This window comes from Lineus longissimus, chromosome 7, assembly GCF_910592395.1.
Source record: "Lineus longissimus chromosome 7, tnLinLong1.2, whole genome shotgun sequence".
In the NCBI taxonomy this organism is placed as follows: domain Eukaryota; kingdom Metazoa; phylum Nemertea; class Pilidiophora; order Heteronemertea; family Lineidae; genus Lineus; species Lineus longissimus.
Window position 1 is genome coordinate 7014894 of NC_088314.1, and position 27663 is coordinate 7042556.

General features: G+C 40.8%; 2 protein-coding genes across 3 annotated transcripts; one reads left to right on the plus strand and one right to left on the minus strand.

Annotated features, from left to right (window-relative positions):
* The first annotated feature begins 347 nt into the window (after nucleotides 1-347).
* Nucleotides 348-15265, plus strand: LOC135491248 (protein jagged-1-like). The gene is made up of 11 exons (XM_064776984.1): nucleotides 348-554; nucleotides 6581-7123; nucleotides 7516-7673; nucleotides 10394-10526; nucleotides 10771-10922; nucleotides 11226-11485; nucleotides 11867-12163; nucleotides 12294-12453; nucleotides 12739-12922; nucleotides 13168-13265; nucleotides 13454-15265. Exons 2-11 carry the CDS (start codon nucleotides 7067-7069, stop codon nucleotides 13677-13679), a joined length of 1725 nt encoding a protein of 574 aa, XP_064633054.1. The 5' UTR covers nucleotides 348-554; nucleotides 6581-7066; the 3' UTR covers nucleotides 13680-15265.
* Nucleotides 15266-16226: 961 nt separating this feature from the next.
* LOC135491472 (delta-like protein A) lies at nucleotides 16227-27440 on the minus strand. Of its 2 annotated transcripts, none has more exons than XM_064777371.1 (11): nucleotides 27282-27440; nucleotides 25255-25412; nucleotides 22232-22364; nucleotides 21781-21932; nucleotides 21427-21563; nucleotides 21104-21226; nucleotides 19251-19631; nucleotides 18716-18875; nucleotides 18362-18542; nucleotides 18041-18144; nucleotides 16227-17821 (listed from the first exon to the last, which is right to left on the minus strand). In XM_064777371.1, exons 1-11 carry the CDS (start codon nucleotides 27351-27353, stop codon nucleotides 17569-17571), a joined length of 1854 nt encoding a protein of 617 aa, XP_064633441.1. In that variant the 5' UTR covers nucleotides 27354-27440; the 3' UTR covers nucleotides 16227-17568. The 2 variants fall into 2 exon arrangements, with proteins under 2 accessions (XP_064633441.1, XP_064633440.1); XM_064777370.1 differs by having other exon boundaries at nucleotides 19239-19631.
* Nucleotides 27441-27663: the final 223 nt, after the last annotated feature.

Here is a 27663-nt window from a genome sequence, read left to right on the forward strand (position 1 = left end):
AGCATATGGCGCGTCCTCAACAACCAATCACAGGTGAAATCTCTGGAAAAATAACCTGAGAATTATTCTGAGAATGTCAGGTGGCGATGAGCAAGTGACGTCATTAGTTGCCGTTTGCACATTTGTCTAGCCTGAAAATCACTTTTCAACACATATTTCATTCAGAATATTCACTCAATTACCAGTTTTCATCGTTAGAAAAAAATAGCCCTAAAATTGTGTTGATTTTTGCACCGAAGTGTAACATTTTTTCAGTTTGTGACGTCAGTGTCTCCCCAATCCGCCCACGTTGATTAGCCGTATTTGCTGATATTGAATGAAAGCCAAGTTGGCAAGAATGCTAAATCGTAACTCTCATGCTTACTACCGTTTGTTGTGGCACGAGATCTAAACATACACACATCAAGAGTACGGCCAAATTATACATTTTACTACATCAGAGCTAATAAGAGTAACCAAGATCAGAGATAGAGGAAGGAATTCCTGAAGCAACACAACAGCTGGAGAATTTGAGAAACATTGCTGCTGCTCATCGCGAAGGAGGTATCTGTTTGGTGAGTAGCTCCAACATAGCCTAGCAGTTAGCAATGATGTTTAATTGCTTGTCATAAATGTATACATGTTGAGGTGTGCTCGAATAGCATCAGTAGGCCAATGTATTATGTTTACCGTTAGCTAGTTAGCTTTGTTCATGACCGGCCATCATTTCGTGAATCTGGGCCCGATCGCCTGTTTAGATCTTATTTATTTTTAAGTATAATCAGGGAGATATCTGTTTTAAACCTCCCTGGTATAATTTTGTCTTGCTACGTTTAGAAATGTCCAATACCATTGATAGTCTTGTAGAAAGTATTTACATGTATTGAGATTATCTACTTTCCGTTAGTTTCTGTCGACCCACGGTGAAAACCAAATGTAATCCTACATGTACATAGGTATACACACTAAAGGCCAATGAAGCCTTACAGAATGATTTTATAGGCCTAAAGTGTTTTTGTTTTGGTACTCCTAATTACGTCCCAAACCTCAGTTTAAGTCCCGCACTTCTCATGAACAGGACTTTCCGGAGACATACAACGACATCCCGCCCTTTGTTGACAAACAAATCTACAACTGGGACATGTTTATTGTGATATCATGGTAAATAAAGGAAATGGCATGCTTAGATAGCTAGGCCAACGCCTACAACAGAGCATTATGGAGTCGAGCTTGGTCGGGAATGAACTCTCCTTTTTTTCTTTAAAGTACTTGTATCTATGGCCTTTGTCCCTGCCTGAGACCCGCTTCAATATCGATGGTCATTGCTAACCAACAAATTAAAGGCCTACGCCGTTCGTTAAATGTTTTAAATTTGTAAATGATTAGCATGACAATACAGTAGCCCCTGTTGAAAGTTCAACAGCCCTATCATTTCTTATAAAATAGTGTTATCGTTAGCAGGATCTCGGATACATCGACCCAAATGTGCACAGGTGACACCCGTCAGCACGGTCATGGTGTCATGAAAAAACGCGACATATGTTTCTCTTTCGGCTTGACTTTGTGTTGGGAGTGTCACAACCAGGATTTCCTCAGTAAAATTAAGATAACAAATGACAAGCGTTATCTCTCATATCCGCCTCGACAGAATAACTTGATCACACGTTCAACTCTTTAATTAATCTTTAGTGAAAACTAAGCCTTATCGGTGTCACAATGTACATGGCATATTTACTTGCAGCCCCACTCCTGGCTCTCAGACAATTGATATTGGAAAAGGTTATGTTACATTTAACAATATGAAGATTTTGGAGCTGTCATTGAGGGGAAGAATTCACTTGTGCCCGATAGAAGTACTTTTCATCATAGGATGGATGTAGACTATGTGGTAATTTCTGACATGACTCACTATGTACGACAATATCGGCACGCACAGGTACCTCCTATACTCCACAGTGACCATGCTGACATAGCCATTTGGGCATACATCAAGGCCTACATCTCATCTTACCAATGTGGAAATAACTTCAGTGGAGTGAGTCAGGTGTGACCTTATTGGTAAACAAAAACATTATATGAAAATTGATGGCTCAGTGAGGAATGAGTAAACATGATTCTGTTGAATACGTTTTAGGGAGATGAGAGTGCTGTCAAAATACGGACAGCTATGCAGTGAAACGCAAATAAGTATTTCCCCGATGCAGCTGAGAAGGCGCATGACTTTGGGGACAAAACTTTGTTTTTCTTAAACAGGTAGCTGCCATATAAAAGGTGTGGGTTGGGACGAGGCTGGCTTTTGCCAGTAAGATATTTTTGAATTCAGAGCTCCTGCCATTTGGGCCAGTTTATTCAAAATTACAAGAGTTTGAAAAGGCAGTTTTCAATGAAAAGTTGATACATTTATCATGAAGTTTCATGAAAGCCATATGCCCACTTAGGGTTTATGAGATGGTCTATTTGTCGGAGAAATTAGGTGGGAAAGATTTGTAACTGAAAATTTGCTTCATTAATAATGCATAAATGTACTATGTGATAGACAGTTTGAGGTATGATTGGCATGTGGTAAGGCTAAATATGGACATTGTAAACAAAAGCATGTGACTGTTGTGCAGGAAAATTAGTCCCCTGAAAAAGCATGCAAAATATCCCCAAAAAAATGTGGAAAGGGGCCTACTTTTCATTGGGGGTAGTCCAGATGTATTCCATGATTTATATTCCACCAAAACATGTTATTATTCACCTATTTATATTATTCACCTTTATGTTCAATGTTATGAAATATCCACTTCAATCATGTTAATCCACTTGCTTTGCATCACATAAAACTAGTGTACTCCTTCACTGAATTCAACACAAAAAAAGTCAAATCTAAATCTAAATCCACAATAAATGATTGTTTAATCCATAGAAGAATTAATGCCAATGATGGCCAACATAGGGAATTCCTGGAGGGTTCGGATACAGTCCCCTAACCAATGTGATAACACAATCAGGGATAATTTCCCGGTCACTGGTACAGCTCCAAACAGTCTCATCTTCACCCATATTTTGCAAACTCCTCTGCTTTTTTTGAAGATAGCGATAATCCATCCATGCAGCCCTGTCCTTGAGCATCTTCCAATACCTCTTATAAAAACCCTTTCTCAAAGTATTGTTTTTTTTCTTCGCTGCTTGACCAGCACCCAACCATCTGGGACGTTTGGTGGTGACACAAGGACGACAGTAACAGAGTGTACACTCTTCACTGGCAAGGTCCGGCAGAATAAATCCATTCTCTCTTTCTTCATCGTGTCCACCTTGATTTACAGGGTCCAAGGGAGCCACATTGTTCCCAGCATCGCTGTCATGATCGTCTGAGCTATCCTCCTTGTTAGGTCCATCAACTGTAGATGATGATGATGGCACAGGTTCAACAGCATCCTGGACTGATTCAGTTCTGATACATTGTATCCCTTTATCCACCATTTGTGGTTCTGCTTCCACTAAGTCCATCCCATGAAAAGTGAAAATACCTCTTATCAATTCCCTTTCTTCCTCTGTGACATAAATTTGGTATAGCAATTTTTGAGACATGGCAAAAAAGTTAGCATTCAAAGACTGGCTCTAGTCTAAGTGTGTGAGAAAAATCAGAGTCAGCAATTTCATCTACCTAACCCGAGCAATAGAATTGTCCTGAGTCAAGGGGGGATAGGTAGGCCTAATATAGGACTCAGATTACTATGTATAGAAACTTTGTATCCATTGCTCCCAAATATCTGACCAAAAATTAAATCTCTTTTTCTTTTTGATTTCTCGTCCCACCATTCGCCTTGGATTTCTAGAGTCCTTTTCCAGCACAGTGGACGTCACCTCGCTGTCTTGGTGCTCATTCCAGTCCAGGACTGACAAGTTGGTTCGGATTTGGTAGTTGGCCCTTTCGAATACGATTCTTTTGTTGTGATATTGGAGCAGAGAATTATTAAAACTTTCGACATAATGCGTATCCCTGCATCCAATGTAAAGATGCGGTGATTTATAAACCAACAGACTGTGAAGATACTTCTTGAGGGCTGCCTCTGCAGGGGCTGAAGATATTTCTCGCTTGCTGGGTTCATAGTCATGATCAGACCGACATGGGGACTCCTGATGACAATTGGCATGATTGTTCTTATAGTGCTCAATCACATTATCTATGCTGGCTTTTAGTCTTTCTGTGTCCCCCTCACAGCGTTTGATACACCAATATATATGAGTTTTTACAGATGCTGACTTATCTGCCAAGTCAACAAACCAAGACCTTCCTTCTAAATATTTCCTCCCCTTTGTCAGTTTCGCCATTCCTTTGGCCACACCCTTTGTCATATGCCAGGTATCTAAAGAAGTAACGGTTGGGGAGCGTTCCACACGGACAAACTTAGTGATCGAGGCATTGTTATCATGTGAATGCACTCTGATTGGGACACTCTCTCTGTCAAAATATTCATAGATCCTCCGTGTTCCCACCATTTCGTGCCTTTGAGTGATTGGATCGTCATCTTTGGAAATTACCTCATTCTGTAGGACCTTATGCGTCTTTTCGCCCAGGCAGACAACATCAGTAAAGCGGGCATTTTTTCGCCAACAATGTCTAGCGTCAGTAGCAATGTCAATACCATCCAAGCCGGTACTTTCAACAGAAGCAGCAATTTCTTCCAACAAAGCATCTGATTTTGACTCCTTCACAACTCCATCCGTGACAGGAAGATACGAATCTTGGAATTTAGTAAGTGTCTTGTCTCCCATTTTTCCAATGTCAGCTGCATCACAGATACGTTCATACTGATTCGGCAGGATTCCTGAGACAAAGTAACTATGGGCCATCCTTAGATTCACCGTAAATTTGCCTCCTTCCACATGGGGTGAAGTCGTCCAATATATGTTGTGTTTGCCTGTTTGGCAAGTGACATGAAATAGACCGACATGGCCATCTCTTGCAGTTTTTTCCTCCCGGACTGCCATTTTTGATGTACATGTCCTGTGGTGCAAGCAAACTCTGTCCAACAAATTGTCCAAAGATTGAACTGTCATTAAATATATTGGTGATTTGGTTTCATTCTTCTGGCAGTATTGGTAAGAAGTGCCACTAGGTTCACTTTGGCATTTATCAGTTGATGATGATGATGCATCTTCGTTGTCCCCCTCAAACGTGTTGTGCAGTTTATAAAAATCGACAAGTTCCTTCAAAAGCTGGTAATTGGTTATCTTTGAGGCAGTTCCTCCACCAAGATGTCTTTTTATGCCGTCTATGTCATCAAATAGGTTGACTTTTTCGTTTTCAGAATTCGCCTTGAATTCTAAGCATCCCCGAACGATAAATGATGTCTTCTGGCTTTTTTCCTTCCTCTTTCGGACTTTCGAAGGACTGTCAGATGGGAATCTCTTCCTTGGGTTCTCCAAACGCTCCTTTTCTCTCGATCTTACAGGTACAGGAATTGGTGACGGATGTTCATTTGACGACCCTCCAGCAACTGATGCTGAACTCAGACTTTGAAAGTTTTCTTGTTCAGCCATTGTAAGATTCAGCTTTGATACACAGCCTACTATTGCATTATGTTTTCAAAGAATTACCTTTCTCCCCATCTCAAAATAAGGGATGGACTCTCCCAATCCTTCCTGCACCCTGATGTACTCAAAAACTGTTATAGTAGCACTTCAAAGACCTTTGGCATCTGGCAAAACCATCCCAATCCCATTTTCCCCCAGTAACACACTTTGCAAGCTATCATTTGACTTCCTCAGGTCAAGAGTGCAATGAACTATAAATGATCTATCACCCCACCACCTCCAAGGAAGGGGGTGTATCATAGAAAATGACTGAAAGACACCAGATACAGGTATCACCAAGATAGGATGCACATCACCAAAACCTGAGATGACCCCTCAAAAACTCAAGAGTCTGTGGGCTAATACTGTACCAGGATATCTCATGTGGAAGACTATCACATAACAGATTCTGCACATTGCCCTTGGTCATAAACCACAAATAAAACACAAATACTATGTGTGTGAAGAGATGAATTTTATCCAGGAAGTGCACCAAAACCACGTTGTATTTCGTTACGAGTGACGTAGCAACCTATTTATACCTATCACTAAGACCTAAATACTGCCCACTCCGCTCAGCAGGATATCTACCTGGGAATACATTAACTCGTGGCCTGGCCACTAGCGGTACGTGTTTAAGAGTCGTGCTACGCCCAGGACCTTGCTTGACACTGCTTAGGCTATGTTTTCAACATGTAACTTGTTGCCATACCTCGAGCATCTACATATCATGCAGGCCAACGATATTTACATATATTGAAATGACGTCCTGGTAGACGTAATCCTTTGCAATAGGTCACTCTTTCTATGTATTACGAATATTTTGTATTTGTGCTTTGGCATATCTAGTTAGAGCGCACTGTTATCTAATTAATACCCGGACAAGCAACATTGAAAATAAAATTATTGTGAGGGCGAACTACTTGAAAATTAATGGCTATTGAACTTCATTTGCATGCAGTTATTTAATCAAAATTATATATATCAATACTTGGAAATGCCTCGCATTATCCATTGTTTTTATATCGTTTCCTTGCAGGCCCACCTCCTACGCAGAAAGAGGTCAATTTACTAAGTGCTGCAGTCGTCATTGCCTTAAGTGGGCCAGCAGGATCCACAGATATCAGAAGCAGTGCTCAGTTTAGATCAGTTTAGATGCACCGAGTTCGTGAGATTTCTAATTGGATTTGAACCTCAGCAGGACAGTTGTTGTGGGGCGCGGAGGACACACTTTTCAGGATCTTGATTTATATCTTCAAATCTGAGACCCTCACTCAGTGACGCCATAAACTACAACTGTGGAGCAAAAGCATTCCGTCCTATTCTACGTCGTTTACGCAGTGCATCTTCTAATCAGGAAACATATGTTATCATAGTCATAACCTGAGGTAAAGGGGATAGATCCATTTACTCGCATTGCTAAGACTTCTGTTACGAAACATTGGATCAAGATTCCAGTTTACTGGCTTCAGCAGTTCACGGAAACTTCTACTTCATTGAACTTGGAACAGCATCGAAGATCATCATGGCAGATTTGTTAGGAATTGTTTTACTCCTGGCTTCATTCTTCATCAGCATTCAAGTAAGTACTTAAATATATAAAGTGAATTTATGCCTGGGTTCTGGTTGTGATTTTGTTCTCAAAAGACCAAGTTGGGACGAATGGAAACATAATTAAACACCACAGAATCTCTTTCCGTGAAACACAAATGATGTCATGGTTATGTCTATCCGTGGGCCGCTCTCCATCACAACTTATTGTGCTCGACGATGATTTTCATCCCTGATGTTTTGCTTAAAATATCTAAGAGTTATTTCAAGTTATCGTTGGTAAACCTTTGGAAGGCTTCAGCCAGCAGTACAAAAAACCCGTGCCTTCCTCTTCTTCTTCGCCTTTACGTGTGCATTTATGTTGCAAAACTAAAGGATCTGATGGTATTCATAGTCTGTATTTCACCATTGTTCTATTTACAGACGGTGTTCGGATCCGCAACCTTCAGCATCCGGTTCGTGCACTTCACCAACCCGGGAGGTCTAGGGTCCAACGGCCATTGCTGCGACGGAAGGGCGGGTTTCTGTTTGACGCCATGCGATCATATATTCACCACCTGTCTCGATCATGGAACGAGTTGGTAAGTGCTGCGTGTATATCGCTGCGGTTTTTGACTTCCAATAATATGTATTACGGTTTGTTGTTATATCAGTCAGAAGAACATGGAGAACCCCTTGATATATCAGATGTTATACTTCATGCACTGCTCCCTCACACATTTCCTACCAAGAGAAATCTCCATGAAAGTAAACAAAAGTTAAGAATGGACGGGCAGAAACAAGCAACTGTTTTTCGGAGGCATCCACATTGTCTATAATGGGACACTCAGTACCTTTGCCACTGCATGTAGAATCTTATTGAAAATTGAAGTAATGCAATGATTTTGTCAGCGTTAAAAACATCTTGTCATATCGTTGTTTGTCTCGATGATGGTTGACCCTAAACAGATTTGGGGATGTGGCACACGGACTGCAGGGATGTCAACGATCAGTTAGTCTATTTACAAGTACATGTAATTGTAATGAGAAGATAAGTAGTCCTACTTGGAGTTTGATCAACTTTACGTACTTTGTGATACAGTGTATTATCGTCAGTCATTTTGATAATAGTACAATAGAGATGATCGAAAAGTCAACTAATTGACGTGAACTTTGCGTTTTGAAGAATTCATCCCTGGCTCCAATTTCACTGATGAGGTCACACTGACTAAATCTTTGGAGTTTATCACTGTTTAGTCAGCAATGAAACAATAAAGATAAAAAAGCGAGTCAAGTTGAAGGTCAACATAGTCAAGGTCCTTGATCTCTATTTCATTAATTATCTTTAAATTTTTTTTATTTCATTACATGTATCCAAGTATATGTCTGTTTGATTCGGTATTTTACTCAATCTTAACAATGTTAAGGCGGCCGAGGTCCCTGACAATCGTGTTATGATTATATGCTCCGGGGAAGAACTCTGCAGTGGAGGAAGTTGGACAAGTTCACTCTACCCGTGACCCGTCACTCTGATGACTTCACTTGAACATCCGGACTTGAAAAAGATTTTGATATTGATTTGATAATTAATTGGCTAATACATTTTTAATTAATTGGCTAATCTTCCACTCTGCAGAACATTTAAGCATACAGCTTCCGGCTTTCAAGGACCCAGCAGGGGGCGCTGTAAAATACGTTATTCTGCAGTTCATGGTCAGGCCACTGATTCAATTCTTAGTAGCAATTTTAGCTACATTCTGGGAGTTAGTCACTATTTGATGCATAATGTTATTGTTATTATGGAACTTTAGCCCCAAGCATGATCGAGATATATCAGGTCACTGGACCAAGTCAAATAATACTGCGATTGCTGGAAGTTATGATTTTTTGCTATTCAAATGTACTATGTCTATGTATTAGTATGCTAGTATCTGGGTTTATAGGAAAAGTCTGAAGCGATATTTGAAATGACAATAACATAACAATCCCAGTAGCAAACTTCCCGTCGAAACAAATGTGCAACAAAATTGAAATAGAGCATTGCCCCTGGAATGTTCGTTTCCTCGAATTTTCTCACCTACAGTATTTGTGGCGACCCTTGTCAGACACTGGCAGCGAAGGGAAGTAGGTGGCCGAGCTGGTTGTAACAAATGCAATGCAACATTGCCTCAGAGCATGCACAGCCTGTGGGAGAACAGTCGGTGAGAAAATTCGAGGAAACGAACATTCCAGGGGCAATGCTCTATTTCAATTTTGTTGCACATTTGTTTCGACGGGAAGTTTGCTACTGGGATTGTTATGTTATTGCCATTTCAAATATCGCTTCAGACTTTTCCTATAAACCCAGATACTAGCATACTAATACATAGACATAGTGCATTTGAATAGCAAAAAATCATAACTTCCAGCAATCGCAGTATTATTTGACTCATCAACATGTAATGAGTAATATAAATTACCCAATTCCAAAGAGTCAAAATTGACAGTAATTGCGATATTTTCAAATCATGGGGGTATGCGAAATATATGATTGTTATGATTTGGGTCAGGATATTTTGACGATTGTTTGTTATACCCGAGTACAAAACAACGCGTAGGTTGCACTTTGACAGCGATATCTTGTGTGGTATCATGTAGAGTAATGAACTACCCACTAGGTCAATATGCAAATTATTTTTGTAGTGATGTCAATATCCTTCCCTTCCCAGGGATTCCGAGTTATCGTCCATTCCCAAAACCTTCAACCCCGTTAACTAGCCTGTTGTGAAACTTGTCTGTCAAAGGGTGGTACAAACACAACTGCTCGATTCGTGTCTGCCACATGCCGATTGATAGGCGGTGTGCATCAATCCAATAGGGAATTTTCGCATCCCCCGAAACGCCAACGTGAATGCTTATGTCATTGTTCGTTCGATCAGGAGCTCGAACAATGGGATGGACGTTCACGATGGGGTTTCGAGGGCTTTGCGAAAACTACCTTATGAATACAGACGCACAACGCCGATAAATCGGCATGGTCATCTAACCACTTGTTGATCTGTGCCAGGATATGGCGGAGGAAGCAAGAGGCACTCCGTCCGCCAGTTCCGGACATTTGAGACGGAGATGTCAATGGCCACTTGCCGAACGTAATTGACCAAATCAAACTCTTTTCTGTGGTCAGATACCCCTCTATTAAGGACACCAAGTTTGGTCCCAAATAGGTCATTTCCATTGAATTTGACCTCTGTCTGTAATTAGGACACCTCTCAGCATTTGTCAGTCAAAAAGATGTCCTTGATAGAGATACATCATAGTGTCATTCCGATTCTTACCTCTTCAGGTCACGTGACGCCAATGTCTGCCCTCACGGAAAAAGGCAATCATCTAAAATAACCAACCAGGACTCAATTACCTTCGGTCGGTTGATGGGAGGCATTCGCAACCCGATGACTTTCCGTTTTGATATGTGGCCGGTAAGCATGAGTCTCAATGTTGTCACATGAATTTGCAGTAACCTACGCAGCGTCTGAAAAAAAGTGATAGAAGTACTGGACCAAAATTAATGACCTTAAACCAGTTACGATGCTGACTTGAGATCGTTAGCTTTTACATGTTAGGACGATGTCACACACACTGTAACTTGGGCAGATGAATACATGTACATGTATACGTATCATAAAAATCTCATATTCAGGATTCCCGAATTGTTTTTATCAGGGTTCTGTCAAGATCAAAGTGAAGGTGTGGGACTATGATGCAGTTGGTCTGTGGGATGATGTCGACTACCTCCAGAAGACCGTATCACTCACACCATCGCCCTCAGCATCAACAGCAGAGGAGGAGCTTGAGCTGGTACAGTCACGAACACAGTAAGTTAATTATTCACAGGGAAGGCTCGATTCTACGAGAAAGTTTCCGGCTACGGTCGCCACAGAGCGAAATTGCACTCGGGCCCAGCGGGTACTTGGTAATTTAAGTTACTAGCTGGCGCTGTTTACTACAAACAGGAACAGAACGTTACACAACCGAATTGATTCAGATTTTGGTGCATTTTTTACCTCAAAGAAAGTGGCCACTTTGACCATTGATTAGAAACTTGATAGTGATAAGCAAATCTATATGAATTTTTATTTCGAAACTTAGAAATAGTTACACTGAATTTTGTTTTCAAGGTTGACAGTAGAGCTGAAGTTGTTCTGTGACCCTCACTTCTACGGACCTGCCTGTGCTGTCTACTGTTCAGCGAGAGATGACTACGATGGGCACTATACCTGTGATCCATCAACAGGGCACAAGGACTGCCATGCAGGTTGGACTGGTGAAGACTGCAATCTCGCCTTCAACGAGTGTGGAAGCTTTCCTTGTCAAAATGGTGGACTTTGTATTGACGATCATAATTCATTCTCATGTAAATGCGAAGTTGGATACACTGGTAATTAATGCATTGTCTCTCGCTCTCTCTTGCACTGTGAACTAAAATGACAAGTTATAGGTCAATCTCTGCAACATTACTCCTTTGAAAAAAAAGTATTCAAATGAGTTTGTATCATATTCTATAACACTGCTTGTTGGAGAGGACGAAATATCTTCATCACCAGTCAACTGGTCAGTCATTTTGGTTGGGACGTCTCAAGTCATTTGGTACGAACTCTTTGCTGGAGTGATAACACTTTATCAAAAACTTTGACACTAAACAAGAATACGTTGATGTATTCTATAGTGTCTGTTTCTAAAAGGACCATAGTAATAATAGTGATGGAACGTTATGAGAATATTCTTAAACATAGTCTGATCGATTTAATTTCTATTGCAGGTGATAGATGCGAAATAGATATCGACGAATGTGCGAGCTCCCCTTGCGAAAATGGTGGTGTCTGTGAGGATATGGTTGATGGCTTCGTTTGTGTCTGTGACGAAGGATTCGGTGGCACTAACTGCGAGTCTCAGCTACCCGCCTGCTACTCGAGCCCTTGCCTCAATAATGGCACCTGTCAAGACATCAATGGGACCCATTATAATTGCACTTGCATGGAAGGCTTCTCTGGGGACGACTGTGAGTTGCAGATATTTGATACGGATGCTTTGCCACCTTCTGGAATGGAACCACGAGGTAGGTTGATAACGATGCCCTTAATTCATTTTCGCAGTGATTAAATTGGCCCCGTATTCCAGTATTCAAAAGTGACAAAGCCGCACCTCCACGTGTATATCACCTGTGACACAAATTATTTCTACTTCAGAGTCTTTCGGTATGTCGGTGAGTGCTGAGGGTCGCCTTGGAGAGTCCGATGAAGCAGCCATCAAAGAGTGGACCAAGAAGAAGATGACCGAGACGGGCAGGATATCAGGAGATTTAGTTGATGTCACAGTCAGGATGCAGCCATGCACAGGAGACAAAGGGTAAGAGCTCTGGCTATTTTCCGATCCAATCCATACTTCAGTGACTGGATTTACTCCCATAGCTTTCTATTGATTTATTTTCTGTACGAATCCTTTGGCACCCGGGCACTCCATCCCAGGACATTTCAAATGTTTACACTGGGAAATGATATTTTGATGGACCAGTAACTGGAAAATGGACTGATATGTACATGAAGATCAATTTCATCATTATCATCACCACCTTCTTCCAACCCAAACTTTCGCAAAACCTTTTACAAAAGTGGTATCGATCTTCATTTTCAGAGTACTCGTGACAGAAATCTTCATCCTCATCCACTACCCGTCTCATGGCATGTCTCTTGATGATCTGGAGTTCTCCATGGGCCTCATCAACAGGGCATTAAAGTTTGACTTTCTTTATAAAAGATACGATGGGCAAGAGTGCAATGCTGGGTTTATATCAGCGAGGAAAACTACAGTGGAAAATGTAAGTAAAGTTCCTTGTGGATTGTGCCATGATCGTATATTTGTTCATCATGTATCAACAATGGAATGTGCATGGCTATTTCCTTAGTGTGCGATCGAGATTCTGATAAAACAGTTATTTTGGAAATTAGCGAGGAGAAACACTTTCAATCAAATGGTGTTGTTTATGTATATCTATTTTCAATTCAAACTTCTTCAATATTTTTACTGGTCCAGGAATAACTGTATCGTTTCTTCTGATTCCAGTCTTGGATAGCCGACAATTGGTTAGTGATAGCCTTGCTGGCTGTGGGTTTAGTCGTCTTGGCTTTAGTGATAGCTGGTGTCATATTCTTCAAAAGAAGGTAAGAAGAGAATTATACTGCAAACATCAGTCTGACATCAGATTAGTAGTGACCATACCGATGAGGTGGTCAAAAGAGAAAAAGCAATGCTAAAAACCCCAATGAGAAATCCTCACTCCCTTAGCTCTTTGACTCATTGACTCTTTTTCGTAGTACAGGCCATGATCTCTTCAATTTTTCACCTTCAGGCGGCAATGGCAGCGGGGGTCGCACTCTGAACATGCAGTGACCTACGACTGTATAGGAAATACATCGCCCGGTACTAGCCCAATAAAACATATGACAGATGATGAGATTACGCAATCGTTTGGTAACGCCCTCTATTTTGATCCTATGGATCCGAATAAGGAGTCAATGGACCAAAGGGATTCTGCTTTTGATGAAGATGACGATATTTATCAAGTAGTTGATTGAGGGCTTCTTTGAGAGGAGATAGATCACGCGGTCCAATTCAATTAAGGCATACCGGTTTTGAAATTTAGTTTTTTGTCATGTCCTTGTGAGTCTCTGACACAACATTGATGCAGGAGTCGTAGGAAATGGCTAGAGAAAATATAAAGGAGGATATATTTATTGCTCTTGATGGAAATTGCCTCCTCGAAGGAATTCGCAGAAAAAAACTGAAATACATTTCAAACTCTTTATCCGCGCAATTCTTCACAGAGAGAACCGTTTCTTCTTTCCTAATATGACCTGTGAACTGAGAATAAAGTGTGATGCGTAATAATATTCCAGATTGGTGCTACTATTTTATCATCATTCATACTGTGTATACACAAGGAACAGATAAAACATGTAAATGGATTTTAGTGGGTGATGCGGTATTAAAGCCGCCAAAAGAGTGTACGAATTCTGGCCAACGCAATGGCGACAGTTAAGTAAAAGAGTACAATCGACTGAGCAGGCCATGAAGGCTGTGGTCACGGTGGTTTTTTGGTGACTCTTCTAATTTTTTTGGGGGGGGGGGCATTTGTCCCTCTCGTCCCCTCTAGCAACGGCCATGCTTTATAGTTAGCGGTTTCTTAATGCTTTTCAAACCGGGGCAGGATTATCATAAGGGTACATAAACTGATGACTAGCAGATTGGTAGTCACACTGAATGCATAATATCGTTAGCCTCATAGCATAATTCCCTAACTCATATTAATTTTGAAGGTTTTGAGAAAAATTAAAGAACCATTTTTTTAGACAACGCTTAGGAAATTTTAATTCGAACTTTAACAAAAACTTATTACAGATGTCTCAACATTTTTAAAACCATCAAATAAGTAAACAATGCTTGAATAACACAGAAAAGTGACATAGACATAAAATTTTCACATTTTGGCCAAAATATGACTTAGGCAATTATGCGATGAGGCTAACGATATTACTGATACTCAATCGTAGCGAGCCTTGATACTTGGTCACTGTACTCACATTCAAGCACTGATGCTGGCCGAATGGGTTCTACTGTTTGACTGGATAATGAATATGGTGCTAAAATGTTTAATTATTTGCTCATTGTTTGATCATTTCATGTAAATATTAAGATATGTACAGACTAACTCTTTAAAATCATAGATTAAGAGAGCTTGCTCTTATGAATGGTCGTGTGGCCAATTAGGCCTTACCAGTGGTCCAGTGTGGACTTATAACTACTCTGTATGTCACCCAAATCAGCAAGTGATGTGGATTCGAGGAAGCTATTCGAGGAAGTAAGCTACACGTCCATAACATGAAGTTCCACTTGAGATTTACAGGGCAACTTGCTTTTTTGCTTTGCAAAGTGTTGGGTACACTGTTTAAAATATTTCAGAATGAAATATTCAAGTCTTCTGGCTAACCGGCTAATCATCATGACACTCGCCAGTCCGTGCCGGCTTAGAGAGATTTCAGATTAGCGCTTCCAAGGTGCTTGTCATTATACTTGTAAATATTCATTATACTGAAAGAAACAAGAGCACTATTTTGTACATTCGATTAAACATTTTCAAATAAAATTTGAAACATTGCATATATTCCTTGAAGTTTCGTCATTTTCTTCTGGTTACAGGGAAACCGATGATGACTAGGTTACTGGTGAAATAACGTCCATGGTTAGGTTGCCAAAACTAGTGACAAGGAAACGAAAATCAAATAATAAGCCAGTATTTCAATAGAAGGCCAAAGGCATTCGTCTGCCCTTGACGTCGTTGCCAGCATGGCTGACGAAATTTCCTAATCATCTGGCTGACCAATGACCTTCCGGTCACCAATGATCTAGTTCATGTATATACCGACTTCCGAACATCGACTCGCGACGTCTCAACGAAATGCACACTGTATCTTTATACTTGTTTCTATGGTAACCGGGGAAGTGAGATCTATATCTTTTAGTCTGAGGAACAGATAGAATATAATCGGATTGCATCGGGGCAAGACAGGCCACTGAATAGACGCTACCGCAGGTGGGCGTACGAGTGTGGGCGTCAGTTCGGCACGAGTCCAGTGAAGACTAACGCCTACTACATAACGCCAACAATATTCAGACTGGAACAATTCTCCAAGCAGGCGAAGGATATCCATCCGCCAGTTCCGTGGATATCCCCTTTTCAAAAAGCCTGTTTCCGTTAGGTTAATGAAGAAGTAATGTCTATGTCACGCCACTTCCTCGATTGTCTGTCTCTACATGTAAGTCTTTGGCGGGGCTGTTTCCGCTAGAGATTCTTAGGCGGGGCTGTTTCTGCCAGAGCAATATCTTATGAAGTGCATTTTCCAAGCAGAGCAAAGGAAATTCTCTCTGCCAACACAAATACCTATTACATCGTCAGGTCCCGGATGTGGCGTACAGGCGCGTGATGAAATCTCTGAATTAACAGATCGATAGCGATTGATCAGCCTCACAAATTCGAGAGAAAACACACCCTGACAGGTTTCCCGACTGGCCACTGAAAAGTTCTGAACTGTGTAAAAGGTACAGTAAAAGGACGCCGAAATATCTTGAGTGTAGAAATATTATTTTATTGATTACCGGGTACATTGTAAGCGAATATTTACAATTTTACAACTTTTTTACCTTAAAACTGTACGCACCAATTTATGTAGACAGTAGGGCAAGCCCCCCCCCCCCACGATGCTTCAACAAAACAATCATAACATCTTTATTTGTGTAACCCCCCCCCCCCCCGCTTTCATGTTTGATCTTTTAGCGCCCGCAATAGAAGAAAGAAAATAATTACTAGTTAAATCAATTAGCTCCAAACTTCCCCTTTTTTTATTGCCTTGAAATAATCTACGGAAAATTTCTTTTGCGAATATTTCGTCATGATTAGTGAGGCAGCCGTAATACTTTAGCACCATGGTATCAAGTTCAAAATAAATATTCTGACACTTTTATCAAATATTTGACAATGTTTTATTTACAATGTAGGCATAAGGACTTCTGCATAGTTATACTGTATACATGTATCTCGGATGCTGATTCGTGTAGTGTTCATTTAGTGCTTCGGTAGCAAATCCCCTTCTGATACACAATTCATATGAGACGAAGCTGCACTGAGTTGAGGTGAAGGTGAAAATATTCATTTTTAATTGTAAAAATGTATGATGTATGCGTACATGTACATGTACAGTAATGCATATCAGAGGTTAACTTTGAATCTTTTGAAAGAATGTTAAGCTTGCTCTCGGGAACAGCGCTGCTTTACTCACTAACTAAGCAATATTTGTAGAAAGTAATCGTACATATTAACAACCAACAACTTCCAAAATGTAGACCTACTCGAACTGTAAATCGATAAAAATACATGTATAACTGTAATCCAGAAAATTTCTTTAAAAAAACACATTGACATTATTTATTTTGGAAGACTACGAAGATGTTCTGGTTTTTTCACGAATTTCGCAAGTTAATTTTCGCGAATCTTAGCGAACATATCCAAACTGGCAGTCGGTTTGGATTCAATGAATAGAGCACCATTTTATTTATCCACATATATCGTCTTTAAAAAATATTGCACAATTGTCTTAGGACTATATACACCATAAACGTCATCAATATTAGCGCTTTTCATAATCGATAGAGGGGTATTCAATTCGGTCTTTGGAATCAACTTTCCCTTCTCCAATGTTTGCGTAATTGTAAGCGATCGACATAAAAAAATGCATAAAACGTCATGAAACATCAATTTAAGCGCTTTTCATCAATGATTTGGTCGTTGAAGATTCAATGTCTCCTGGAGCTGATGGTGGTCGACACCTGACTGTCGTCAATACAACCAATAAGTCGTCGTCAAATAACCTGTAACCGATGTAAAAAAACAAAAAACAAACGTCATCAATCTTAGCACTCTTCATCATCGATTCGCTCATATAATGATTCAACATCGCCCTCCCGTGCTGTGCTCGTTGTCGACGGTTGACTCTCCTGATCGAAATAGATGGCGTTGCCGAAGGCCTGGGTGGCATTATGCTCGGCCGTGCTGTATTTTCTGGGTGGAAGGGGTGGAACGTCCTCCTCTATCGAGTCGTATGTCTCGACCTCTTCTGATGTGTCTTCATGGCGCTCCTCTAGCTGCTCCTCTGACTGCTTACGTCTGAAATGAACCAGATAGATTTTTGAGTCCACTGCGCGCGCGAACCAATGACACGAAAGTCGAATGTTCGTGTCCCGTGGGTGTATAGCGCTGTACGCTTCTACACAGACGTTATGTAGGTCCAATGTGATGTTAGTGAACCACAGTCCGATCATGCCAGTTCACAGTGAAATACACTTTCTTTTAATTCGTACGATGAAATGACTAAATCATAATTACCTCCGCCGCCGCCGACTTATAAAAACGCCAACAATCACCAAAATAATCAACACTGATCCACCAACAGCAGAAAAAAGGAGAGCCCAGTTCTTTTCAAACCAGGTCTGAAACAACAAAAAACATTGTCTTGACTCTGCTACATTCATTTTCCCTGTTTTAGATATCACCTTAAAATCGCTTCCTTTAAATTTCACTTAAGTACCTACAAGTAGTTTGGTTCTGGCGAGGACAATAGAAGGACAGGATGATGGCTCTCTACGTCCATACAAATTGCTTTTTGTAAACAAAGTCTGCGGAAAGATGCACATTGCATCAACAAACCTTATCATGTTCAGTCGTGATGGCGGCTACCCGAACTGCTTTGCATTCCTTTCCTTGATATTTATCGTAAGGAAAATCCGTCTTGAGCGACCTGCCGACGTGACGCATGACGAATTTGATTTCGTCAGGCGTCAGATCTGTTGGATCATACTTTATACCGATGTATAGTTCCGTAACAGGACTGCAAATTAAGGAGAAAGCAGTTTTTGTAATGAACATGCCCCAACTTTGATCGTAATAATTCGAGATGGGGCTAAGAAGAAGAAGGTCACGCCAAAGTAGCTGTGACTGTGGTCTTATATTGCACAGTAAATTAATTCGATGTAGAAGCGAATTGCGTAGCTCTTGTTTTACCCTTTTTCTCCATGACATTCTTGTACATCGATACCAAAGTGCATGGTCTTGACATCCATCAACTCTGTCTCCATTATCTTGGCCATTAACCAATCTTTTATGATCTTCAGGTCTGAATCGTTGAGTCTACCATTTACCATCACCGACATTGCAAACATATCTAACAAAAAAAGAAGAAATGTCAACTCTTATGTTACACCATTTATACTAGATAGCCCCCCCCCCCTCCACTTCGAGATGCATTGGCAGTACTGCTAACCCAAATATTACTGTAGCCCCCAGTTATGGGGCACGGCTTAACCCGCCTGCCGCATAGAGGAATTCCTTTAAGGCCGAATGGTTGGCGCCTTGTCTCCAACAGAGGCAGCGTTGAGCGCGGTCATCAATTGGATGGGTGACCGGCGCGTACGGGATTGCCCATGGTAAATGCAACGTGAAATAGAAGATAGCAAAATTGCAAACTCCATGCAACATGGAGCATTTTCGACTACTCCCGATTTTGTGAAGATTTAACTTCACGTACATGTTCGCATACCTCTTCCATCTATGGTAGCCGTGGGAATAGTCTTTTGTGTAGTAATCCTGACCGTCGTAGGGGGCGCTGTGCTCCGTATTGTCGTTTCAACAGTAGTCGTTGTGGTGGTCGTTGGTACGTAAACATCTTCACAATCATACCCAATGAAACCGTCCAAGCAATCACAGGAATAGTTTTGAGAGTGAGTTTTGTTCAGGTTGATACAGGTTCCGTTGTTTTGACAAGGGGAATATGTACAAGGCATAATCTCGGTTTGGCAATTTGTACCAGTATAACCAGAGTCACACAGGCATTCGTAGCTGTCCACCCCATCCACACACACTCCTCCATTTCGGCATGGGTCGCTGCCACATTCGTTGAAGTCTCCTTCGCAGTGGTTTCCTACAAAAAGAATCGTGCCCAGATTCTTGAGTAACAATATGATGGCAACTACTGTAATGAGTTACTCAAGTGCCTACATTTAAAGAAGCAGCCAAATCTGCAATTGATACCATAAAACCACATCCTAATATGTAAAGTCAAGAACTTAGTGAGCCCCCCTTTAGGTCGGGGGAGCTCCCCCGAACCCCCCTACGAGCATATGTTAAGTGCAAGCTCTAGCAACTACAGCTGTTACAATGGGGGGACACCCCCAAAACCCCCCTCCGTCGACATAGGTTTTTACCAGTGCGTTGGGGGGAAGCTCCCCCCAAACCCCCCCCCCCCGGTGGACGGTCAACTAGCCCTTCTGTGTCATACTGCTGGAGGGGGGGGGTGCGATGGGACCATCCATATAGTTCCTTCCGACACATTTTTGTTTTGGTAATGTAATACATTGTGATTGACCTTATTCACGGGAATCGGGCGTTTCCAGTGATATACGACACAAATGGGTTGTCCTCATGCATTCACTTTCGAAACGCATTTTAAAATAGATGTTACGTCCTGTTAATGGGGCACGTCATCATCGCGTACATTTGGGAAAAACTCCCTAACGAGACCGGAGCAGACGGCTGAAAGTAGTTTAATTATTGGCCGCTAGGGTACAGAATGTACGTCGCTCACCCGAATTTTTCACGCAACTATAGCTAAATAGAGCTAGTTCTAGTTTGTGATTCAATTTGATACTTCAGATTTGGGCAGTAGACCAATATAACTTAGTCGTCAGTGTGGTTTTAAGCTGGAAAAACGTATTTGTTTTTCTTAAAGTGCCTTTTTTGGACTGGTGTGTGCGATTGTTTTGTTTTTATGTCACGTGACCTCGATCATGTCGACACAAAATTGAAATAAACCACCCTTTTCTGTCATTATTTAGGACGGATATTTCTCTGATAAAAATATTAATATAATTGGCCAATTTCTTAGGCATATGATGTAGCGAATTCCCATGAAGATTTAAATTAATTTAAATTAATTTCAATCAATGAAATAGCAACCACCACCGGAAGATCGCGGAGAAATCGGTAAACTCAACGGAGTTAATTCAGAAAAATACCAAAAAAAATTGTTTGTAGGATATACAATCAATAGTTACTCTCTTTATTTCTCATCATTCATTTACATTATCTACTCCCGCACACACGTGTATCTTAAGAGCCCCTCCTAAAGGGGGGCTTATCAAGCATCTGATCCGACCTGATAGTGAATAAAACGCAATTTCAGAAGACCATGTTATGAACTGATTCTCTACGAAAACGATTCTGATTAGGCAACGACTGTTTTGAAACATTTCCCCACCTTTTAGGAGCTTTTTGCGTTTCGTTGAGACCTCGGCCTCCAGGTATAAATACAACGCAAGTTACTGTACAGGAATCTTCAGCGACGAAGCGTCTTAAACGTTCCAAGACGACTCCGTTAGGACATTGTTGACTTACCAAGGAAACCACGAGGACAGATGCAGTGGTATGAATTGTGCTTGTCTTCACATAGGCCCCCATTAAGACAAGGAGAACTACCGCACTCGTCGATGGGGATGTTGCAATCTTCTCCGGTCCAACCTGAGAAAGAAACAGCAAGGCGTTTAAAATAAGGACGGGGATCGAGTACAAATGGCCGATCACAATCCAAGATGGCAGTTAACTCAAAATAGTGATACACCTCAGAGCAGAGATTGTCTCTGTGACGGAGCCATGGGGCCAAAACATGCACTAAAATATGAAGCCCCTCTACTAAAAAATTTCTCGGCATCACCGCTTACCTGCAATGCATATCTTTTCTCCAGTTTCGATATTGCATTTAAAATGTCCCGATTCGTCGTCTCGATCTGAGCAATAGATGGTGCATGCATCGCCATAGTAGTAAGGGTCACAAAATACTTTCACCCAAAACTTGAGCCTGAAGAAAAAATGTCAACAGCAGGGCTGAAATATATATATGTGTCTTATGAGCGATTCATCGAATAAAGATGTTTCTATACGGTCGCATGTACGAATGTTGGTCTGTAAAACGCAAGACTGCAGAAAAAGAGAAAATAGACACCCCATCGTATAATGTGAATCGGCAGCCATCTTGGAAAATGGGTGACCCGTTTTCAAATATGCATGATACCTACGTTGTTCGATGTCTGACAACATATTCCGTTGCCGCCGCGTGATGAAACGACTTCGCCGCTCGAACCGATATCACCCGCGCGAGATCGTCCACGTGATCTGGCGGACCAACCGGATCGTAGTCGACGATGCGCACCTTCAGCTTTACTGAGCCCTGTAAAGGTAAGAAAGTAAATTTAAATAAAAATTGAATATAGAATTCAGCATCAATACCTCAGCGTACACACTGTATTTCTAACGAGGGTACCCGCCGATGAAATAAGACAAGGCAATACCTCACCAAATATAATCACGCCGGGGTACCCGCCCATAGAATGTCAATTACCCAGAAATTCAGCGCGAGAGGGTACATTTTTTCACTCTGTATCTATCTATACATGTCTATGTAGAATAAACATATACATGTACATGTACATGTACATGTAAATCACAAACCAAAGAAAAATCACCTACCGGCCACATCGGAAACTTATAGACCATTGGGTTCCGTTCCTTTCCGAACCAGGTACCAAAAGTGATGTAATTCCTATCATGGACTCGATCTGTTTGGATCTTACCATTTGGACAATAATATGGATCAGAAGACCTATAAAGAAGAGTCATCTGAATAAAGAATCTGAATTACGAATGCGTTTTACAGATAGGACGATTATGTAGCGAAGGCCATCTTAACTTTTACAATCAAAACGTCAAGGTGGGCATCGCTCGGTCTAAACGATGGCTTTGGGATGTACTACCCAGATGCGATCCACTCAACAGTGGGCATGGGTTGGTACCTTTTCGTTTGAAGATGACAATTGTTTTGTCTTTAGACGGAAAAGATGTGTTTAAATACGTGTGATTGCAATAGCCTGGCGTGCGAGAATTGCAAGAGTTAAATCGTCTTCCCGACGTGGTCCTTGATAATTGTTTACTGTTGACATTCCTCGGTCTTGGCATTCTAAATAGGTTTGAAAGACGCTTCTGGTTCCAAAAATGCCAAGAAAAACGCCAGTGTAATGTAGCACTCAGACATGTCAGGCTTGGTTTGCCCTGGTTTATAAACGCCAGCCACTACACCTTCCATGGCCCAACTAAGCTCAAAGTTCAGCCTGACCATTCTTTTTTGGCAAACAATTCCGCCAGAAACCTCTCGTTATTCTTTATGGGTTCCTAAAAAACATTGGCCTAAATGTGTTACTTTTAGTGTATGCTACTCGATATTGACATTCTCTTCGTCTGGCATTATGACCACCCCGAGTGGGTCCAAAAGTCGCATTCTCTGAATTGTACATATAATATCATAAACATTATGGCAATATTCTAATGCATTTGCACTTTCAGACCATATATTAGTGTAAAATGTAACATAGATTACAAAAACTATGTGAGAATGATGTAAAATCTCGCTTCGCACTGAGTGGAACAAAATTTGAACTGGATGGACTATCATTCAGCTTCCCAAAGAAAACTATGGAAGTATCGATTTGGTTCAGCATACGATCTAGCAACGGGTCGTCTGGTTTTTCACATCACGCCTTCCTGGAGGAAAGTCATACATATAAATAAAACCCCTTGTCTTCCTGGAGGAAAGTCATCCATATAAATAAAACCCCTTGTCTACTTCCTGTTGACGTAATTTCAAGTTTTATCTAATACATGTAATCAACATATCCTGCATTAATTGGTCATGTGGCAGCTTATTCAAGATTGTTGACGGAAATTAAGTAAAGGATCAGAACGTGCCACATGCACTCGTGGTTATCTTGACATCGATAAGCTGCCAAAACTTCAATGGATCATTTAATTCCGAAAATATGTCAATTTTGAACGATGGGTGTTTAAAATTTCTTTTTCGTGCAGTACTCAGAAACTGTCTCAGATCGGCGTAACTGGAGTCATTCGCCAATTCTACGTGGCAGTTAAATGCGTCCATAGATTCATTTACAATACATATGATATTATTTACGTGGGCACCAATGATAACTTATTATCATAATGCTCATCATAATAGTGTCCCAATATGCAATTACATGCATACAATTTTATGTAATTTGCTCTGTAATTATGCAAAATATTTTGAAACTATTGCTGAAAATTGACCGATTTAACATTACGGTAATCATACCGGATTTGACCCCGAACATTGACATCTAGCGATATGTGACTTTCGCATCATATTGTCTGACAATGAGAGTACACGCTAACAATTTAAAGCAATCTTTATTAGACTTCCATATTGTACCAGTTTCTAGTGTGTCGGTCTTCAATAAAATGATTTTAGTCCACAGCAGTCGAGTTGATTGATCACTGTCCCTGTATTGAAAAGTCAGTTTCTTTAGCTGTGGAAACACTGAAATGCGGGGAGCGGCAACCACTGATATAACACCGGATGTTGATCATGCTGGCACATGTTGTTTTCAATATACTCCGCCTCTCGATATTTAAAACATTTCAAATATCTGTAGGCGACGTAGGAGTAAAAAAGCCTGATCTCAGGATGAAGTTGATCGGCGTTCACTGTAACGAACTTTTGTCTTGTTGGAGCTTATTCACTTGTTGGGTAAGCCTAGAAAGGGTTAAAATCAGTTTCAGTTTCGCCTAATGTAATGCAAAATGTGGAAATGACATAAGTACCGCATTCTATTAGTAATTAGTTCGTGATAATTACAATTGTCCAATCGCTATCTGTCAGACAATCATAAACGCTAATTACACCCACATTGATATGCACAGCGAACGTACTTCTGAGACCTATTTCTGAATTGGGTGTGTCACAATGTATACAGTGCACTGTTGCTGCTTATTATGTATAATGTTTACAATATAGGGTGGTAGCCATTTTATTTTACTGGTACACACTTAGAATTTTTTGGCACAGAATTTTACATATTATTTCCTAAGTATTGAACTGCCATCACATCATCAATAATGTCATGACTATCATTGCTGTAAAAGATAAAATCGTTGATTTGCAAGGACCGAGAAAAGAGCGCTGGCTCCAGATTTCCTCACGATGGTGAATGATGATTGGGGATGAAAATTGAAGATGATATCGTCGTAAGGTAACGATTCGATGGATACATGTATTTTCCGGGAAATAAAATAAAGCTTCCATCCATTTACAGTGGCCCAGTTGCCAAGATTGATTTTCAAAACATTATTTGTTGGTAATTGGATAATCATGTGACCTAGTTCAACAACTTCGAAAATGAGGCCGTGTATTTATTTGCGCTTGTATAGTTTTTAGCTTCTGTGTGCAAATAAGCACCACTCAAAATGACGTCAATTCCTCTTCATCGCCGATTTTCATAGCGATTGTTAAAGGGATGCGCTTGCCGACAGGGCTGACCTATCTGCTGATAGGGCTGACCTTTTATTATGCTCTGGCGATTGAGCATGGGGATTGGTGGGACGGCCTAAACGTCATTCGCAGAGGATGCCAGTTTGTCTGAAAAAGACGGATAATTCACATGAAATATCATTCAATTACTTGCCTGCTATACGAGTGGTCCAGGCAGACGGTAAACTTGTGATCACATGCACTAAAACAGAAAATGGACTTTCCATCACAACAATGGCCGTTCGACCCTTTCCCGCCAGGGTTGTTGTACGTCAGGAACCGGATCTGCATAGTGGCGCCACCATCGCTGAGCTGAAAAGATAGAGTTGGCGTTTTTGCAGTTAGAATACACCTTTAACGCTGAAAGTAATTGCTTCTCAAGCGGATGGCCTTACACAATCATAAAAAAGGGCGAACCAGGGCACTGATTTCCTAACCAATGGCATGATTATTGGTCCTGTCCGGTCATGCCGGTGGCGACTCAGAAGCGCCGACTGACGGTGTCCCCCACTCTGATACAGACAATGGTGCTTTCGAGCATGTGCAATATTGTACTTGGCGGCAAAAATATTACGTAATAATGTTCCAGCCCCCCTTTAAAACTGTTAAACAATGCGTTTTATCCTACGATTAGGTAATACATACACTTGGTTTGCTGCCAAAGAGCGACTGTGCCCATGCACCTGACCATTTACAAACGATTCTTTCGAATTAGGTTCATTTGTAGCGAATTTGCCACGAATTATGACAATTATGGTAAAAAGACGGCGACTGTTCTGATTGGAGTAATTGGCTCCTGCCAACACTTAGTTGCCGTCACGCGTACAAAAAATGGTAGATGCAAAGTCAAGTTCTGGAAACTTTTCTTTGGCGCGAAAAATGAATTATCGGTTTGTGTACGGCACTGTTTCCTCTCAAAGGTAACCATGTATTTTTGACGGGTAAACCGATACACTTGTCCAAGTGATTTCCCAGGTTCAGACTCTCTGAACACATGTGGAAAGTGAATGTTTTCTTTTGACATGTTTTACAAGGCTCCACCTTACCTTATGTCAATAGAAGGTGTTTATGAATAACACGGATTCGATTTCCATTGTTAGAGATTTCATATCGATGGTATCAAATATTTATGCAAGTATTGTTTCCATGCGATATTTTCTCGCCTACTGTAAGGCGATTAAAATATTACATATAGTGTAACAGTCACACATGCATGTATGCTGATTTCTACTGAGTGCTCTACCAATGATTTTCACTTTTTGTTTGCCAAGCAATTTTGCGAATTCTAAAGTGCAATGTCCAATGCCGCTTGATGATTTTTTTCAATCTTGTTTGGTCTTGCTTTCGAGTGAAATGAACCCTGCACGACCAGATGCCAAAAACAATAAGCCTACATTTCATGGTCTGCCAGTAAAACATGACTTCTTTTGAAAAACGTTGGCGGAGTAAATCCTGGCTTCAAGGAGTTGCATGTTGTGTCAATTACCCTGGCTCAACAAGGTGATGTGACCTGGAATTTGAGAGAGAGAGACGGCGTGCGATCTCTCAGGCTGAGTATTTTACTTTAGTTTTCGGATCCGTGCACTTGTAATGTATGATTCATTATGGCTCCTTTTTCGGTCAGGCCACTGGCTAGCCTTGGCTTTCTCACGAATTAAAAAGGAAAAATGGCCATGGGCCATTGTGCTCACCGGATCGAACCACGCAGTTTCCCAAAAATAAGGTGTCGTTGCGGCGACAGTATACATTGTGTACGCTGTATATTTCCGCTGGAAGAAGACCAGGGAGGATTTAAATCTCCCAACTTATTTTGTTACAGCAAAAAGGGAAGGATTTTTTTCTGCAATATGGAATATCCTCGAAAATAATCTTTTTCTGCCTTCATTCCATTTATTTACATCATATCACTTTTACATGTATTTACATGTAGTTATTTTTCCACATGAATCCGTTACGCCTAGAACTGTTTCACTTGTACCGGCTAATTGCGAATTTTTCAGATAAAAGTGCAATAAGCGTGACGCGAGTTAGATTTTGTTTTAAAAAAAAGCACGTCTCAATTGTAAATCTTGGAATGCAAAATTTTTCGAGCGATAGCTACATTTACGTATAAACGCAGTGATTTACATTGCCACTAAGAGTTCCATAATAAAGAGAAAACGTTTTAAAAGTTACACTTACCTGGACGAGGCAGAATACACAGGCTAGAAAAACCACAATTGTGCAAAAAACAGAATTAGAAATGTTCCTCATTTTGAAGTCACAAATGACAGCTATCACCAATCCTATGTCCTGACCATGCCCTCACAACTCGAATCTGCTGAACTAATAAAAATAAACCCGCATTGCGATATAGATCTGGGTCAACATGTCATTAAATTACTTATTCCGTATATATTCACGCTCTCCAAAAACAAAGGTCGACGTGTGCGAACACGGTTCTTGATTTTAAGGAGAAACCACCGCAATTTATCGGTCTGTACCAAATCTGCACGTTTTTGAATAACATTTTAAAAATAAAAACTAAAGGATTGGTAGTCGCGAAAAAAGCCATTTTTGACTT

Excerpts from the sequence above, each read along its gene's own strand:
- LOC135491248 (XM_064776984.1), top strand. The coding sequence starts at position 7,067 with ATGGCAGATTTGTTAGGAATTGTTTTACTCCTGGCTTCATTCTTCATC. Across the intron at positions 10,923-11,225 it reads CTGGTACAGTCACGAACACA|GTTGACAGTAGAGCTGAAGT; the intron begins GTAAGTTAATTA and ends TTTGTTTTCAAG. Across the intron at positions 12,454-12,738 it reads CCATGCACAGGAGACAAAGG|AGTACTCGTGACAGAAATCT; the intron begins GTAAGAGCTCTG and ends CTTCATTTTCAG.
- LOC135491472 (XM_064777370.1), bottom strand. The coding sequence starts at position 27,353 with ATGAGGAACATTTCTAATTCTGTTTTTTGCACAATTGTGGTTTTTCTA. Across the intron at positions 21,227-21,426 it reads AGAAAAGATATGCATTGCAG|GTTGGACCGGAGAAGATTGC; the intron begins GTAAGCGGTGAT and ends TTTCTTTCTCAG. Across the intron at positions 18,145-18,361 it reads TCACGACTGAACATGATAAG|ACCTGGTTTGAAAAGAACTG; the intron begins GTTTGTTGATGC and ends TTGTTGTTTCAG.